Source organism: Dermacentor silvarum, chromosome 3, assembly GCF_013339745.2.
Source record: "Dermacentor silvarum isolate Dsil-2018 chromosome 3, BIME_Dsil_1.4, whole genome shotgun sequence".
NCBI classification, from domain to species: Eukaryota; Metazoa; Arthropoda; class Arachnida; order Ixodida; family Ixodidae; genus Dermacentor; species Dermacentor silvarum.
Window position 1 is genome coordinate 189,976,491 of NC_051156.1, and position 14,884 is coordinate 189,991,374.

The 14,884-nt window shown below is 47.9% G+C and overlaps 1 protein-coding gene across 1 annotated transcript in view; it reads right to left on the reverse strand.

The window, feature by feature from the left end:
* LOC119446299 (uncharacterized) overlaps positions 1-14,884 on the reverse strand; it is a 394,554-nt gene that overhangs the window by 15,532 nt on the left and 364,138 nt on the right. The window contains 9 exon segments of the mRNA XM_049664068.1: positions 471-514; positions 3,837-4,035; positions 6,096-6,196; positions 6,686-6,830; positions 7,710-7,945; positions 7,948-8,169; positions 9,309-9,585; positions 10,126-10,293; positions 14,486-14,569. Coding sequence (XP_049520025.1) covers positions 471-514; positions 3,837-4,035; positions 6,096-6,196; positions 6,686-6,830; positions 7,710-7,945; positions 7,948-8,169; positions 9,309-9,585; positions 10,126-10,293; positions 14,486-14,569 — 1,476 coding nt within the window.

A 14,884-nucleotide genomic window follows, 5' to 3' on the forward strand; every position in this document is an offset into this window, starting at 1 on the left:
ATATAGGGTTACAAATGCAACAATTCGCAACGACTACACGCGTGCCCGAATGCTTACTGCCTTGCTCCGTTCAGAAAGGCAACGATTGAGCGGAAATTTGCAACAAGATAAAGCGTAACAAATAACGCCACAAGAACGTCTGAAGCCACGGGCACGAAGATGAGACAAATCCATACAATATCCATTGATTACAAATGGCGGCTGAGTTATTGCGACGTGAGAGTTCCCTCCACTAATTTTTTTGGTGAACGTTATGCTTAGCTGAAAGTTACGCGGATGACCGAGTGATACAACAGGCACAAAGGACAGGTTTTATTGGCGATCACGACATTCAAACTCTTAGTCCAACCGTGGCCACGTGAATTTACTCGTTAACTCCGTGCGGGCAACCCGGTGATGCGTGGCATGCAAGTGCATGGCTGTGTGAGACATGCTGAGAAAAAAACACCCCGAAAAGCAAACGAAATTACCATGACAGAGGTTGGGCTCTCACTGGTTCTGTTAGTAAAAGAGGCTGTGAAAGAAAAGTCAGGAAATAAAGAGAACGAATTTCAAAAACAGAACAAAATATACTTTCAAGGCGAAGCAGATTTCTGTATCGCCCTGCACTGCTGCTTCTCGCTCTCCCTACCACTCTTTTTTTTGTATGAAGTCACAAGGTTAGCGCATGAAGCACGACAGTGTGTTAACTTTAAGCAAAAAAAAAAAGAAGGAGAAAATGAGAACAAAAGCACATTTTACATGACAAACCAAACAATGCTAGTCATAATTCTGCCTCAAGGCTTCTTTACACGAGCTGCGAAACAAACGGTTCTTTTCTTGCAAATTACACTAAACGTGCTTGTTATTTTCGTCCATCTTTCTCACCCACGTAAACAAAAGCCCGCTTTGGTTAGAGTTTATCAAACAAACTTGTTAGAAAGAACCATTAATCCAGTGTTTCTGGAAAGCGCCACAAGATCAAGTCCGTATTAGATCTTGCCGTTGAGTGCGGGAGTTGGGCGACGCTGAGGAGGACTTCGAGAACTGAAGGGTTATTCGCGTTATTTACAGGATTATAACAAAGCAGATAACAGTAAAATAGTCATCGTTATGGCCGACAGCAAATCGGACGCTGCGGCCCGCGGCAAGAACGACGTCTCTCTTCTCGATCCGTCTCTCGCTTTTAGCACCTTCGGTCTCTCGGAGTCACGTCGTTTTCAGCCAATCGTCGAGTCCGCTCATGTGTCATTTTCCTCCAATCGTAGGGCTCGTGCCAGTGGCGTCACGTTCGGCCAATGGGGACTCTCCGAGGGCTCTGTTCTCCGATGGTTGACTTGCCTCCGGCGTATACCCTCGCCGCCTTCGAACCATGCCGACATCCCGTTGCACTTTCAGGAAGCGTCACGCAGGTTGGGGGGGGGGGGGGGGGGGGCACAGAAGCTTCCACGCGCAGCACACGAGGGTGGGGTCGCCAACCTGGGCCGCTATTTTGTAGCCATGCATTATGCTTTATTCTATACTGGTCTTATCATCCACCACTCACGGCCGGCTGATGCGGTTGATAGCGTGAGCGGACCGTCGCTCTGACCACTGACCTAGGGCGAAAAGCACGACAAGGCATTAGCATCGGAAAGGCATCGCTACAAAATACCGGCCCTGTCTGACGTCGTTGACGCGCCCGTGCGCACCATAACTGGAATGCGACGGCGATTGGATGTGGTCGGGGAACTTGACTGATGCCAGGAAAAGGGTCTGTATCTAACAACCGGAAGCAGTGTCACATCTTCAAGGACGATCTATTAAGGCGAAATCTTTAGGTGTCTATGTTGGCGGTGCCCTCGGCCGACGCCGATGCCGCAAAATAGCCGACGCCGCAAAGAGTAAAAACGCATCAACAAATGCTCGGATTGACGACACATTTCTCAGGGAGGTTCGTGTAAACAAAGTAAATTAGTGGCGTTGAAAAGAAAATTTGGTGCACTTCGGTCTGTGGGAATTGGAATCGAACCCAGGTGTCCGAGGTGCGAGACCCTTCCCTGACGTCACGTCTGCTTCTTTTTCTTCTTTCGTTCATGGTATTTATTACATTTAGGAATTACGATTTCTCATGGCATGAACTAGACTGATCATGTACAAAATATATGTGGAACAGCCCAGCGAAAACTTGGATTCCTATGGCGAAAACTAAAAGATGCACAACCAGATGTCAAACTAAAAGCATATAAATCAATAGTAAGGCCAACTCTGGAATACGCAAGTATAATTTGGGATCCAAATCAGAAATATCTTATTGACAAGCTTGAGCGAGTTCAGAGAATGGCAGTGAGGTTTGTATTTTCCTGTTACCGAAGAACGCAGTGCGTAACAGAACTTCTTGAACGTGCAGAGCTACCAACTTTGGCTGTTCGCAGAAAAAATGCTAGGCTTAAGTATCTTTACCAGCTCTATCACAATGGATTCAATTTGGATTCCGGCTTATACTTGCGGCCGCCCGGTAGACGGTCATCACGTACTAACCATCCCTTTGCAGTTATGTCCTACGTGCCAAGAGTTGACGTCTATAAATATTCGTTTCTGCCTAAAACAATTATAGAATGGAATAACCTTGACCGACGAGTATTTGACAATACTTGTTCATTAGAAACTTTTGAAAAAGAGCTGGAACTGTGCTGTATTGATTGAATGTACCCTTCCCACTCTGTAACAGCCCGGAAGGGCTAACAGTATTCGAAAATGTTTTTGCACGTGGCTATAAAAATACATTTATCTTGATAGCGCTCCGTTTTCCAACTCTCTCAGCTTCCTTTCGAAGGAAAGAAAATAGGAAAGTCGAAGTCTGAAGCGCACTTTGAAACTGCGAGGCTGCGACTTAGTCGAAAGCATGGGAGAGAAAATGTGAAGAGTGGGAGAGAAAATGTCAAGTAAGAGCTCGCAGGTTCTCGTTACACTTGAGCAACTGTAATGCGCACGCATTGCGCCTCCCTGTCATTTCATGATTTTCCCTCGAAATTGGCACAAACACCTTTCCTATGCCTGACCTACCCGTGATCCATCTGCCCTCTCTGTTTATTTTTCCACCAATGCTTATCTATCCCTGTATCTGTCTGGCTCCCTTTTTGTTTTTCCACCTCTGACTCTCTACATCTCTTTCCACCTAATCCGTCTCCTGTTGTTTGGAAGATCAACTTCTGTGGACGGTTACCGGGTGAGTACAAAGCTCAATGCAGCCGCTTCTGCGGTGCTTTTGAGCGGGGGCGGGCGGGTTTGCGAGAAGCTGGAGGGAATGATAGCGATGCCAAGCAAGTTCTCGCTAGAAATATATACAGAAGATATCTAAAATTCAAAGAAAACCGCCTGTAGGCCTGAGAGCCTAGACAAGCGTTCGTGAGGGTGGGCTGTTAGGTACGTGTATGCAATAATAATAATAATAATAATAATAATAATAATAATAATAATAATAATAATAATAATAATAATAATAATAATAATAATAATAATAATAATAACAACAACAACAACAACAACAACAACAACAAATACTTAACATATAAACACTTACAGCACAATACCATGGTGAATCCCGCATCTGGATCCTTAGCCAATCAGGCTAGTGATGGATATGTTACATAAACATCTCTCAAAAAGCGACGCTAACGGAAAGGCATACACATAGCACGAACGTGTCGTAAATGGTGTCTTCACGGCGAATACACACGATGTAAATAAATATTACCAAATAGAGTCATTATAAAACCATTATAGATGACAGGTTAATAACACAAAAAATTTATTGAATTGTGAAGAGTTTTGAAGCCACCGTAAAATTTCTGCATGCAGCATGTTGCCAAACGTACCTTTGTGCTGCTGTTGCAACGAACCGTGCCTAGACGGTCCCCGCTGTCCGTCGTTGGTCGCGTAGTCGGCCGGCGCCTCCGTGAGGAAGTTGGAAGGGACCAGACCCTGTTGGCCGCGCAGCTCGCCAAAGTAGAAGCCATCCTCGTCCATGTCGCCGTACACGTAGATCACGTCGCCCGTGCTGAACGCCAGCTCCGACTGCGCGCGGAACGCACTACCGTCATTTCCAGCATCGCGCGCTTGAAAGGCAAGTTGCCGGAGAAACACGGGGAAAGTACAGTTTGCGCGCAATATTAAAGCGAGAGCTTTAATGGCCGCCTTTCGCAAAAAATCCGGCGTTGACCATGAGCGAAAATCTTCTGCCAATCAAAAGGGCGCGCGCCGCTCGGTTCCTTGCAACACCACCAGATGGCGCTCGGCTTCGCGCATCCGCGGCAGCGGCAGGCGCCGGCCGTGCGGGAAAAAAAGAACCAGGAAGGCCGCCTTCGCAAGCGTTTCTCGGTAACGATTAGGGTTGCATAAGCTGCAGTTGCCGGGAAGCGTGAGAAGCTGTCCGGGACCTTTGAAGGTTATCGCGTTCTACTCTTAAAGGGGATGCCTAAGCATCTCCCAAGATTGTTTTTCAAGCGTCCCGTAAACACAGGTTCGCCAGCTGATTGTGTGCTTGTTAACGAGTCTGATTGCGCAACCCACTCCAGGGGATCGGTCACAAATCGAATGGAAGAAGACTTGAAGAATACAAAGATTCTCGAGGCATATAAGTTAAAACTAAAACCGATAACTGGAAACACTGAAACTACCACTGTAGCGGATAGAGACAAGCATTCAATAACAATAATTCTTTAATAAATAGTACTGGGAGAAATGAAAATCTATCACAATAAAATAAGTAGTACCGAGTGGGGCGACGCGTTCGAGAAAACGTAACGTCATATGAAAGCCCCGCATTGACTCTTCATTAGACGATGATTGATGTAGTCGGCTCCGTTTTGAAACGTCCTGTTGTGACGGTGTATGACAGCATGCAACTGCTGCTGCCTAAAGACAAAAATGAGAACTTTTGTCTATTTTCCTCAATTATTAGTGCTCGCAACCAGAGAAATCAGATGTGCCGGCAGAGCTTCGCAGCCTGAATTAGGCGGCGAAATACAGTTTAGGAACTTGGTTTCCGTCACTAGTTTCAATAAAATAATCTTGCGCACTTCAGAACAATATATTCTGTAGTGAAAATGTAGGATGGCGAGCCTTGTCTAAACATAATATACTGTATTCCATATAATTATTCTTAGGCGTGTAAATGAGGAAGTGTTAAAACCTTCTATGACGATGCGAAATCCTGTCAGTGCTGGCTTGATAAAGAAGCGTGCACTATCAAAGCACTGGGAGCACCACTGACAATCATTTTCGCTAAAGTAACTGCTCATCAAATGTCTCAGCTCCATGTTGGAGAGCTCTCTTACAAACTGTGGTGACTCTCGACTGACTCGCGTCCCCTGGCGTTCGTCTTCCTCGCACGGGCTCTCGCATATCATGACGTTCGGCTTCCCCGCGTCACACACAGGCATTGGCGGAAGTCGGTTTCGTAGTTACACAACTGCGACGAAAGATGGCGCGAATATTCTGACGCGAGCGCCGCGTGACGGTGTGGAAAACTACGGCGTACCCTTAATCCGTAAAACCCATCAATTTAATCATTCAAGTTCCTTTAGGGTGCGGGACGTTCGTGACCGCGCGCTCGCCTACACGCTTCGCGGGACTGCCCAGTGAGAGGCTTCCCATTCGGTTTCGCAGCACGGCGCTGGCATAGACGAACGCATGACTCGTACTCGTACGCGCTTCGTCTCGCGGGAACACACTCGCAAATAACTTAGGCGTCGGTGCAGGGGAGGGGCGAACATTCGCTCCGTAACGTTGCGTGGCGAGTCGAACTTCCTCGACTCCTCGGCTTGTATAATCGAGACACTACTCCTTCTATGCATTTCGGCTAGTTGGCATTACTGTATAATAGAAGCAAGAAATGCCCCATCCTCTTCACACTGCTGTGCGCTGTGCCTTTTAAGAGCTTTTCTGACCCCCACAACACTCAATGAAGAACGTTCGCTCTGACTGAGCACGAAAAGGGCAAAGGGAAAGCGCACTTCACCAGGAAGCAGAATGAGAAACCAACTGCATTGTAGTTAGATGTCATGAAAGTGGGCAATCATTTGGGAACAAATACGTCTACAATAAGGACAAGAAACGGTAGTAGTGCCACTTACGAAAGGATCTGGGTTCGGGCTGAGTTCAGCCGGGTCGTAATCGTAGAGAGCTACCATCCTCTTGGGCTGTGGTCGCATAACACCTCCCCAAGAATCGTTTCCTGTAGGAAGAAAAAAAAAAAAACAAGTAGGAACCCTTCTCACCCCTTCTCATTTACCTATTCTCAGGTTTCCTTTTTTTACAATGCTCCGCCTGATAGGCGTATCACCAAACAATACGAAAACTGCCGTGTTCAGCGCGTGCAGGGAAGTTGTCCGTTCCGTCGCTATACGACACGAAATAACCGACAAAATTCGACCGCGAGCCGTTTAAGTATAGGGCTGGGCAAGCGGCATCCTGGTAAACAAATATTCGGAGGGGGTAGTAGTCTGGAAGGAGCTGGTGATAATTAGTCGCGACGCGCTTTTAGACGCGTTCATACGTTTCAATGAGCGTTTAGATCGCCTGAAAGTGCTAGCTGGCACAAGCGAAGATGAGTGGTAAAGGTGAGAAGCAATCATCAACCATTGAAATCGACTGATGATTAATGTGGTCGTTTCTTATTGGATAAAATGAGAAAAGATGGCATCGATATTTCGGAACCACTTACCTCTGTGTTGAGTAGGCCGCGACCTAGGTGGCTCATTGGTCTCGTTGTCCAAATGTACCTCGGACACCATGTTGCAAGGCACAAAACCTACGCGGCCGTTGCACTCTCCTTTGTAAAAGCCATCCTGGTCCTTGCCGCCATAGATCTGGACAAAGACGGTCGGTTCATGGTGCACTGCAGCCGGCTGTCCAGCTCCGGCACACACGTTTTAAGAATCAGAAATTAAATTTCTGCGTCAACCTGGGCCGTCGCGCGGTGTACGATGTCCCTTATTTATCGCATTCTTGGACCACAGGCTTGGTCTCTCACATTCGGGTAGACTTTCATATGTGTGCGTTGAAATGCCTAACACGATGTCTAATTGGAGCGATATACATGGTGACGATGACTTGAGCTAATCGAAATGCATTGGTGGTGATATCACTGTAAGCAATCTATCGTGAACATGGGCCATGTGGCCCTATCACTCTCCCAATTCATAGGGTATCGAACCGGACGCGTCTCTACGTTGTCTAACTATTCGTTCCTTCTATTCCTATTTCAACCACTTTCAAGCCGTCAATGGTTCACTTTAGCCAGTCCGTTGAGCCTTTATGGCGGCAATATAATATCACATTTCTAGGAAGGAGGGGGAGTTCGTTGAACGTTACGAGGTGTGCTGCGACTGAGCTCTCACCTGATCATGTCCATGCGAAGCATAATTTGACAGATGTCTACGGTAGCGAAACACAAACAAGTTGGATCGAAATTTTATGCTGGCGGACGCCCACGTAGAATTAGTGTACGGGATTCCCCACGCAAGTGATTAAGCGGTTTCAGCATCCGGTGCAACACAAGAGTAAACTTTCAAACCTTGCCGGCACGACAAGTCAACTAATAATTCTGGAGGACAGCGCCCAAACACGCACGTTGCGTTATAGCACTTGTTTTGTTTCCTGCCCTAGAATCCCTTCTCAAGTTTACTACGCTAAGTATTGGCTAACGCGCAGCACAAAAGCTCGGTTTCGGGCGAGCAGTAGCGCACCTTGATGAGGTCCCCTTCCTGGAAAGGCAGCTCCTCGTCGGCAGTGTCCGGATTGGGCGACATGGTCTGCGGGTCGTAGTCGAACAGCGCAACGAACCAGCGCACTCGGGGTTGCCTCTGGCCGCCGCTGCTGCCGCGCCCTGTTCCCGACGGGCGACCGTAGGTTCCCCTGGCCGGAGGCGGTTCGTCGTCAACCAGCGGACGCATAGCCCTCGAGGGTGGCGTTGGTGACGTGGGTCCTAGGTCGTTCTTGATACGCCATGCCGCCACCAGTGCTGGTCGACACCGCCCCGAGGCCCTCCTACTCCTCCTCCTCCGCCGTGGTACCGGCCGGGGACCTGGTGCCTGGCCGCTGGACGCGGCGCGCCGCCCCGCGGTCCCATGTCGTACTTGGCGAACTCTTCCTCCGAGTAGTTGTCCACCACGCCGAGGCCTCCTCCTTCATTGTCCTTGGCCATGTCTGCTCACCGAACCCACCATAGCGAACATATTTCATTAGCGAACGTGTCTCGTAAGACTTCTTGGGGGCCACCCCAGTACAGCAAGTCAGTCGTCGGATGCTCCCCAAATAGTTTATAACAAGATGTGACAGAGGTGAATGGACCGACTGCAACGTTAGTCATTGAAGTGAACTGGACTATTTGGTACACTCAGGCGCGGATCCATGTTTTTTTTTTCGAAGGAGGAGGGGGGTCTGGCTTTGAGATGGTGATTGATGATGAGTTTTTTTTTACATGCTGGCGTGTTCTCTTCAATAATCATTAAACCTTACTTGTATCTCCAGAGCAAAGGGGAAGAAGAATTTTACGTGTTTGTCATGTGCCGTACGCGGGCGCTGCGCACATAATTTTTAAGCCAGGGAGTCGGAACATCCAGACATTTCCCATGGATCCGCGCATGGGTACGACTGCATCTTGAAAGAAACAGCGCGCGAAGGTGATACACAGGACGGAGAAGAAGACAGGACGATGTTTCAAAAATAACCACAATGCAAAGCAAACAACCACACGTCTGACAATCAACTATCAACAACAGCGGCGACTATATAAGTTGAAAGTCAGCACTAACAATCACGTCGTTCTCTCGACCATTCTCGGCATGGCCGTTTGTTTTGTGCGCTATGTCAACGAATGAAACCATTGCGAAAAAAAAACCGCCCAAGCAGTTCATACAGATGGTTAACCAGCGAAGCTGAAACGTGCGGCCCGGGTGTTTAGCAGTGTATTAATCCCGACGCTGTATTGAAGCGTTTCTCAATTATTGGTTACATGTTTGTGTTTCTAGTGGAACGCAAGCGCCAATGGCGGGCGGATGCTGCTAACCACGACGCCGAGCTAACTCGAGATATCGAACACATGCGACAACGGCGAGCCGAGGAAGCGACGTTGCCGGCAGAGCAGCGTCAACGTGGCAATGGCGGGAACGCGTTTGCTAACGACGTCACTAAGGCGCTGCCAATGGCGCGCGGGCTTAGGTGCGGCGCGGCCTAGAGCAAGCTTTCGCCACAAAGAAAACTGCCAATCCAACCTGGGCTTCTCATTTGTAATAACGCAAGTGTATTCTGCCACGGTGCGTCACGGACGTGCAGACACCTCTTACCCATGGGCATGCCCGAAGGCCCGTAGTAGGGGTAGATCTCCTTGTCGCTGAGCGCGTCCTCCGGCTCGATGATGAGCTGGCCGGCCGAGTTTCGCTTCTCGCTGCGCCTGACGCCGTGGTGGTGGACGCCACCGCCGACACCCTGGTGCATCGGCTGCTGGGCCATCGCGGGGCCCTGCCGCCGCTGCGCCACGGGCGGCTGCTGAGGGGGCGGCTGGTGCATGTTGCCCGACTGCTGGTACTGCTGGTGGCCGCCGGGTTGGTGCATCTGGTGCATCTGGTGACAGCGCATGCAAAAGAGAGAGAGAGTTCAAAGAAAGCTGAAAAAAAAAATGTCAGCCTCGTTGTTTGCGAGGCTTCCTGCTATAAACTGAGGGGACTGAAGTATGAAAGGACCACTAAAAAAAAACAAATAATAAAGCAACGAAAATTCAAGTTTCTATACGCAATCGTTAAAAAATAAATTAAAGTCACAACTGCTAAATAGTGGAAGAGCAAGATAATAATAAGCCTGGAGGTGGCTTGCATTCGTCAGGACAACTACTGCCTTCTGAGTCACCATACCCCATATTTCTCGTTCTAACGGGATAAAGCTATTGTTATATGTATGTACGTCACCTATGTACTGCACAAACTCTCTCACAGGAAAGTTGGCTCATTAAAGAAAAAAAAATGTCACTAAGTACTGAACCGTGATAAGAAAGCGAAGTGTATACTTTCAGAGTTTAAAGCGTACTGCAACATTTAAAATTGTTCCATGAGGCCGTGTAAGTACGAGCTACCCCTAAAGGCATGAAACTCGCCGCGCGCGCTTCACCTGGTGATGTTGTGGCTGAGTGTGATGCATGGCGGGTTGTTGCTGTTGCTGCATGTTCTGCTGTTGCTGCTGGGGCTGTTGGTGGTGGTGGTGATGGTGATGATGGTGATGCTTCCTTCCGCCAGGTCCTTGAACGCCTCGCGAACCGCGAGCTCCGCGGTGACCCAGCTGAAGGAAGTGAAGAAACGTTTTTCATGACGGGACATCTTACGCAAAGCTGCGCTGCTCGAGCAATAGCAAAGATTGAAGAATTTCTCAACTGACTTAGCTCTTGATGCGGTCGTTGAAACCGTTCGCTTCAAGTAACATAGAAAGGGGGAAGGCAAGAGGAAAATCATGACTTCAAGGCCACCTTAGATAAAATGTTCGTCGAAATCCACTGCCTCGGACCAGCGGACGAACATGTTTTGGACTATGTGTGTGGATTCGACCCACCGCTTAAAATGGGCTGAACTCCTGTAGTGCAGACTTAATCCTGCTGATTCGGTACTTAATTTAATTTTCTCTTTCTAGCTCCACAGAAGGTGATGCAGATGCGCTCTTGCATGGTGGAAAACTAGGTTTACTTTATGCACGAGAATCGGCTTCAACTCGACGCATTTCCGTCGCGTTACAGAACGAAGACAGAGAGATTTGCGCTGTTTGCGACGTCAGTGTGTTCTAGCCTGACGTGCAAGTGCACAGTCACAGAGTTACTGTGATACCGTATATGCAGACGCCAGCAAGCACAGTTGGTACTGTTATCTTCTGACGGCCATGTTTAACAAAAACAGACAACTCTTTCTTATTGCAACGAGTGACTGTGTTCTACTGATCTGGTGGCGCAAAGGCGCCGCGGCCCGACATAACATTCTTGAAACAGGTATTTTTGGCCAGTTTTTTTTTTTTTCTGAGAAGAGATATCCAAGATGTTTCTGACATTTTCTCGCTTAACACAGTGTTTAATAGTTACCGACACAATCCACAAAATTCAACCATTTAATGAGAACTAACCATGTTACTCATGTCTGCCATACATTACGTTCGCAATGTCTTCAGTGCCCACACGACTTATACCATATGTGAGCATGGCATTTTCATATGCCGCTCTTTGTTCATTATTTTCCTGACTACTGTGGCTATTCATGTTCTTCCCTTATCTTCTAGCGCAAGGGGCCTATAAGGAATAATAAAAACGATGATGCTGATACGACGTCGCTAATTAATTAACTTCTCGCGTTTTACGTGCCAAAAGCCACAATCTGACTATGAAGGACGCTGCAGTCGGAGACTCCGGATTAGCTTTGACCCCTTGCGATTCATTAACGTGCAGCTAAATCTAAGCACACGAGCTTGCTTTTGCGTACCCCCCCCCTCGAAATGCAGCTCCCGCGGCAGAAGTCGGACCCCCGACCTCAAGCTGAGCAGAGCAGGGCATCGCCATAGCCACTGGTCTGGCACGGCGGGCCGAGAGGACGTCACTGAATGCGCTGCTGCGCCCGTCTCTGTCACCGGTACCACGACCGTACGATGCGCAAGATAGTTTTATATGGAGATAAATAAGCTCTATGGTGCCAACCTATGATGAAGCGATATACAGTAAGAATGAAAGTTCAAACACCTGTGAACTAAATACCTGTGGCAGACTTTCGCATCAGCGATCAAGCAAAGTAGAAACCGATATCGCGCTTTAACGGTTTGGCCAACACTGCCAGACACCTTCACACAAGGACGCAAGAGCGAACGCGAGAGGACATTTTTAGCTGCGAAGCAACAACGGACTGAGGTACTTTCTAGACGCCCAGACGTTTTGTGGCATTGCGCTCTACACCCGTTAGTGATTGTGAGAACAATATAGTGACTCGAGATCAATCAGGTTTCAACTCGACGCAATGATCCTGGGATGCGGAAAGCGCGCTCTGGAACAAGATATCGGATTCGGCCTTTGGTAACGATCCCAGAGATCGTTCAGCGCTGGCGAGGGCATTTGCGTACATAAATTCCGAGCATATTTAAAACAGATAAAAAAAATGTTGCCCTTTAAAAAATTACGTAGAAGCGTTTCAATCGCCGTCATCGGAGCATTGTCGGAAGCAACAGGTTGGATGACATTGATACGAACGCTAAGGTAAGAAAATGTAGCAACGCATTTCCCTGGAGAGCAAACGACGTTTTTATTTATTTCTTTCGCATCCTGTACATCCGACTGTAAGAGATTTCGGAGCCCGGCAGTAGAAGAAGAGGACAATTTTTTCGCGGCTTCATAACTTAATGAAAAAAAAAGGGGGGTGCAGTGGAATGTTCTTCTTTTTCCTGGGGTTTTACGCGCCAAAACCAGTTCTGATTATGAGGCACGCCGTAGTGAAGGGCTCCGGATAAATTTTGACCACCTGGGGTTCTTTAACGTGCACTACAACGCAAGCACACGGGCGTTTTCGCATTTCGCCTCCATCGAAAAGTGGCCGCCGCGGCCGGGACCATGCATTTGTTCGCACGGGGTTAATGTAAACGGCACTTCCAAGATATTAGGACGTAAGCGCCGGCTGAAATGGAATTTAATTTTTATTCGCATGTCCCATGCCCCTTTAACATTTGTCGTCAGTACTACGTCGGCGTATAGAACATGCGCACGTTAGCTAATGCTCCAGCAAAAAAAAAAAAAAAAAACCCAACGAATGTGCAAAAGCTCAGAAACAAAGCTGTTTAGCGGGCGCAAGCTGTACAAACTATATTTGGTAAGAATTACGTACGCAAAAACTGGAAACGAGTCGAAAGATTTGCGGAATATAACGCAAGATGAGGTTGACTAGTGATGAGACTCGCATAAGACATACAGGCATGGCATTTTGAAAGCCCGCAGTTCTGCCCCAAATGTTGTTATATGCGTTCAGGGTGTTGCATTCTGCCTCCCTTTCTCTACTTTCAGCGCCTGAGAACCACCCGGCTCCGACATTATTCCACGCTACTGAACAGCGTTGAGCGACCGCATGATAGCGGTTGACTGGATTTGGAACTCTTTCAAGAGAGTCCTCATTCTGCACGCATTAGCTGTTTCGGCGAAGACAAGTGAAAGTTCAAAGTCAGTACAGTAGGGTATTTTTTTTCTGCAATAAACTTCTCGCGTAGCGGAGAACCACAATTGCGCGACAAAAATTACCTGGTTAACTAAAAATTCAGATTATGTTACCGGAGTGCAGTAGAAGGAGCGTCACTGCGTGTTGAAGGTTTGGCACCATTTTCCAGTAAAGAGCGAATTCCAAACGAATTAATGAATAAACGAATCTATAAGTAAATTAATTGATAGGCGCATCAGACTAACACCATTTTAGAGCTGTGCACGCAACATGCAGTTAATTGCGTTGGCATTGTAGTCTTATATTCCTGGAAAGCTTTCGCGCACTGCAAGAAAAAAAAAAAAGAACTCCGCAGAACACCAATTTATTGGTAAATCTTCATCACGGATATCTCTAGTTCGGTGCTGGCCTCCGAATTTCCAATAACTAGGCGTCCTTCGAGGAGTCACTGGATTTCATTGCGCAATTGCGACATGTGCGACACACACTTTGACATAGGAATATTACGAAGTGATTACCACGCATTTGTTTTGTATGTTCGCAAGCGTGAATAAAGTATCGTGTGAGAGCAAATTATTATCTCTATTTCACTCTAATTAGAGTTAATTTGGTGTCTTCGCTGAAATTCCCGATATAACCCAACCGTTATACTCGTTTCCATCGTCATCATCTTTCTCTTCTTATCCGTTTACCCGCATTTTTCGTTCCTCATTTCAGCGTAGCCGGTTAAGAAGTTACGATTTACGCCTATCTTTCCTTCACAATAAAACCTCTATCTCTCTTTTTTATCAAACACGTCTACGCCTACTCAAGGCTCTTATAATCCATATCACGTTCCAGATTGCCCAGCTGCAGGGCAAAGGTAAAAAAAAAAAAAAAAAAAAAGGAGTCGGCGTCGTGTTGCCACGGTGTCGCTGCCGACAGCAGTGTCTGGCAATTTGTCGAACGTGACCGGGAATACAAGTTCCATTTCGCGCGCAGCCCGTGCGACGTATTCTTCTTGCACGTAGCCCATTTCGGCTGGTCATCCGCCGAATAAAGCTAAAGACTGGCTACGTTTGCCACGTCCTCACACAGGGCATACTGCGAGGCGTGGTTAGGTATAGAAACGGGGCTTACATAATTTTTTTTTCCTCCACAAGGTCTGGTCTAGTTAGTGCGTCATAGCTCGCTTCGTCGAACGTGGATTGAGACACACACAGACACACACACGGACAGACATATAGCATACACAGTGCCAATCGTCACGGGTTCTATAGGTTCACAATGACGATGTACGAGTTCGGCGGGCGCTCTGCTCCACTCACCTCTCCGTTCTCCATCATCTCGTCCTCAAGTTCCTCCACAATGTCGGACAACTCCGAGTGGTTCTCTTCGACGCGTTCCGCCGACTGCGCAGCAATCAGGGGCAAGTTAGGAACGACATTCGCGCTGCGAGTCACGCACGCTCAGAAGTCTCAGAGAGCAAACGCCATATAGTCTGACTCGCTTCGATCGATCGTCGCGAACGTCATATACAGTGCCTTTGCTCATACGCCCCGGGTGCTCAAAGACGCCGGGTACGGGTGCTTGTATATACGCGCACGGCCGGGGTGCTTGCTCAAAGGCGCCGACGCAACGCGAACCGCACCGGCGGAAATGAGAGAGTATTACGACAATGCGTACAAGGACAACCTAACATCAAATAGACGTCTCTCCTATTGCAA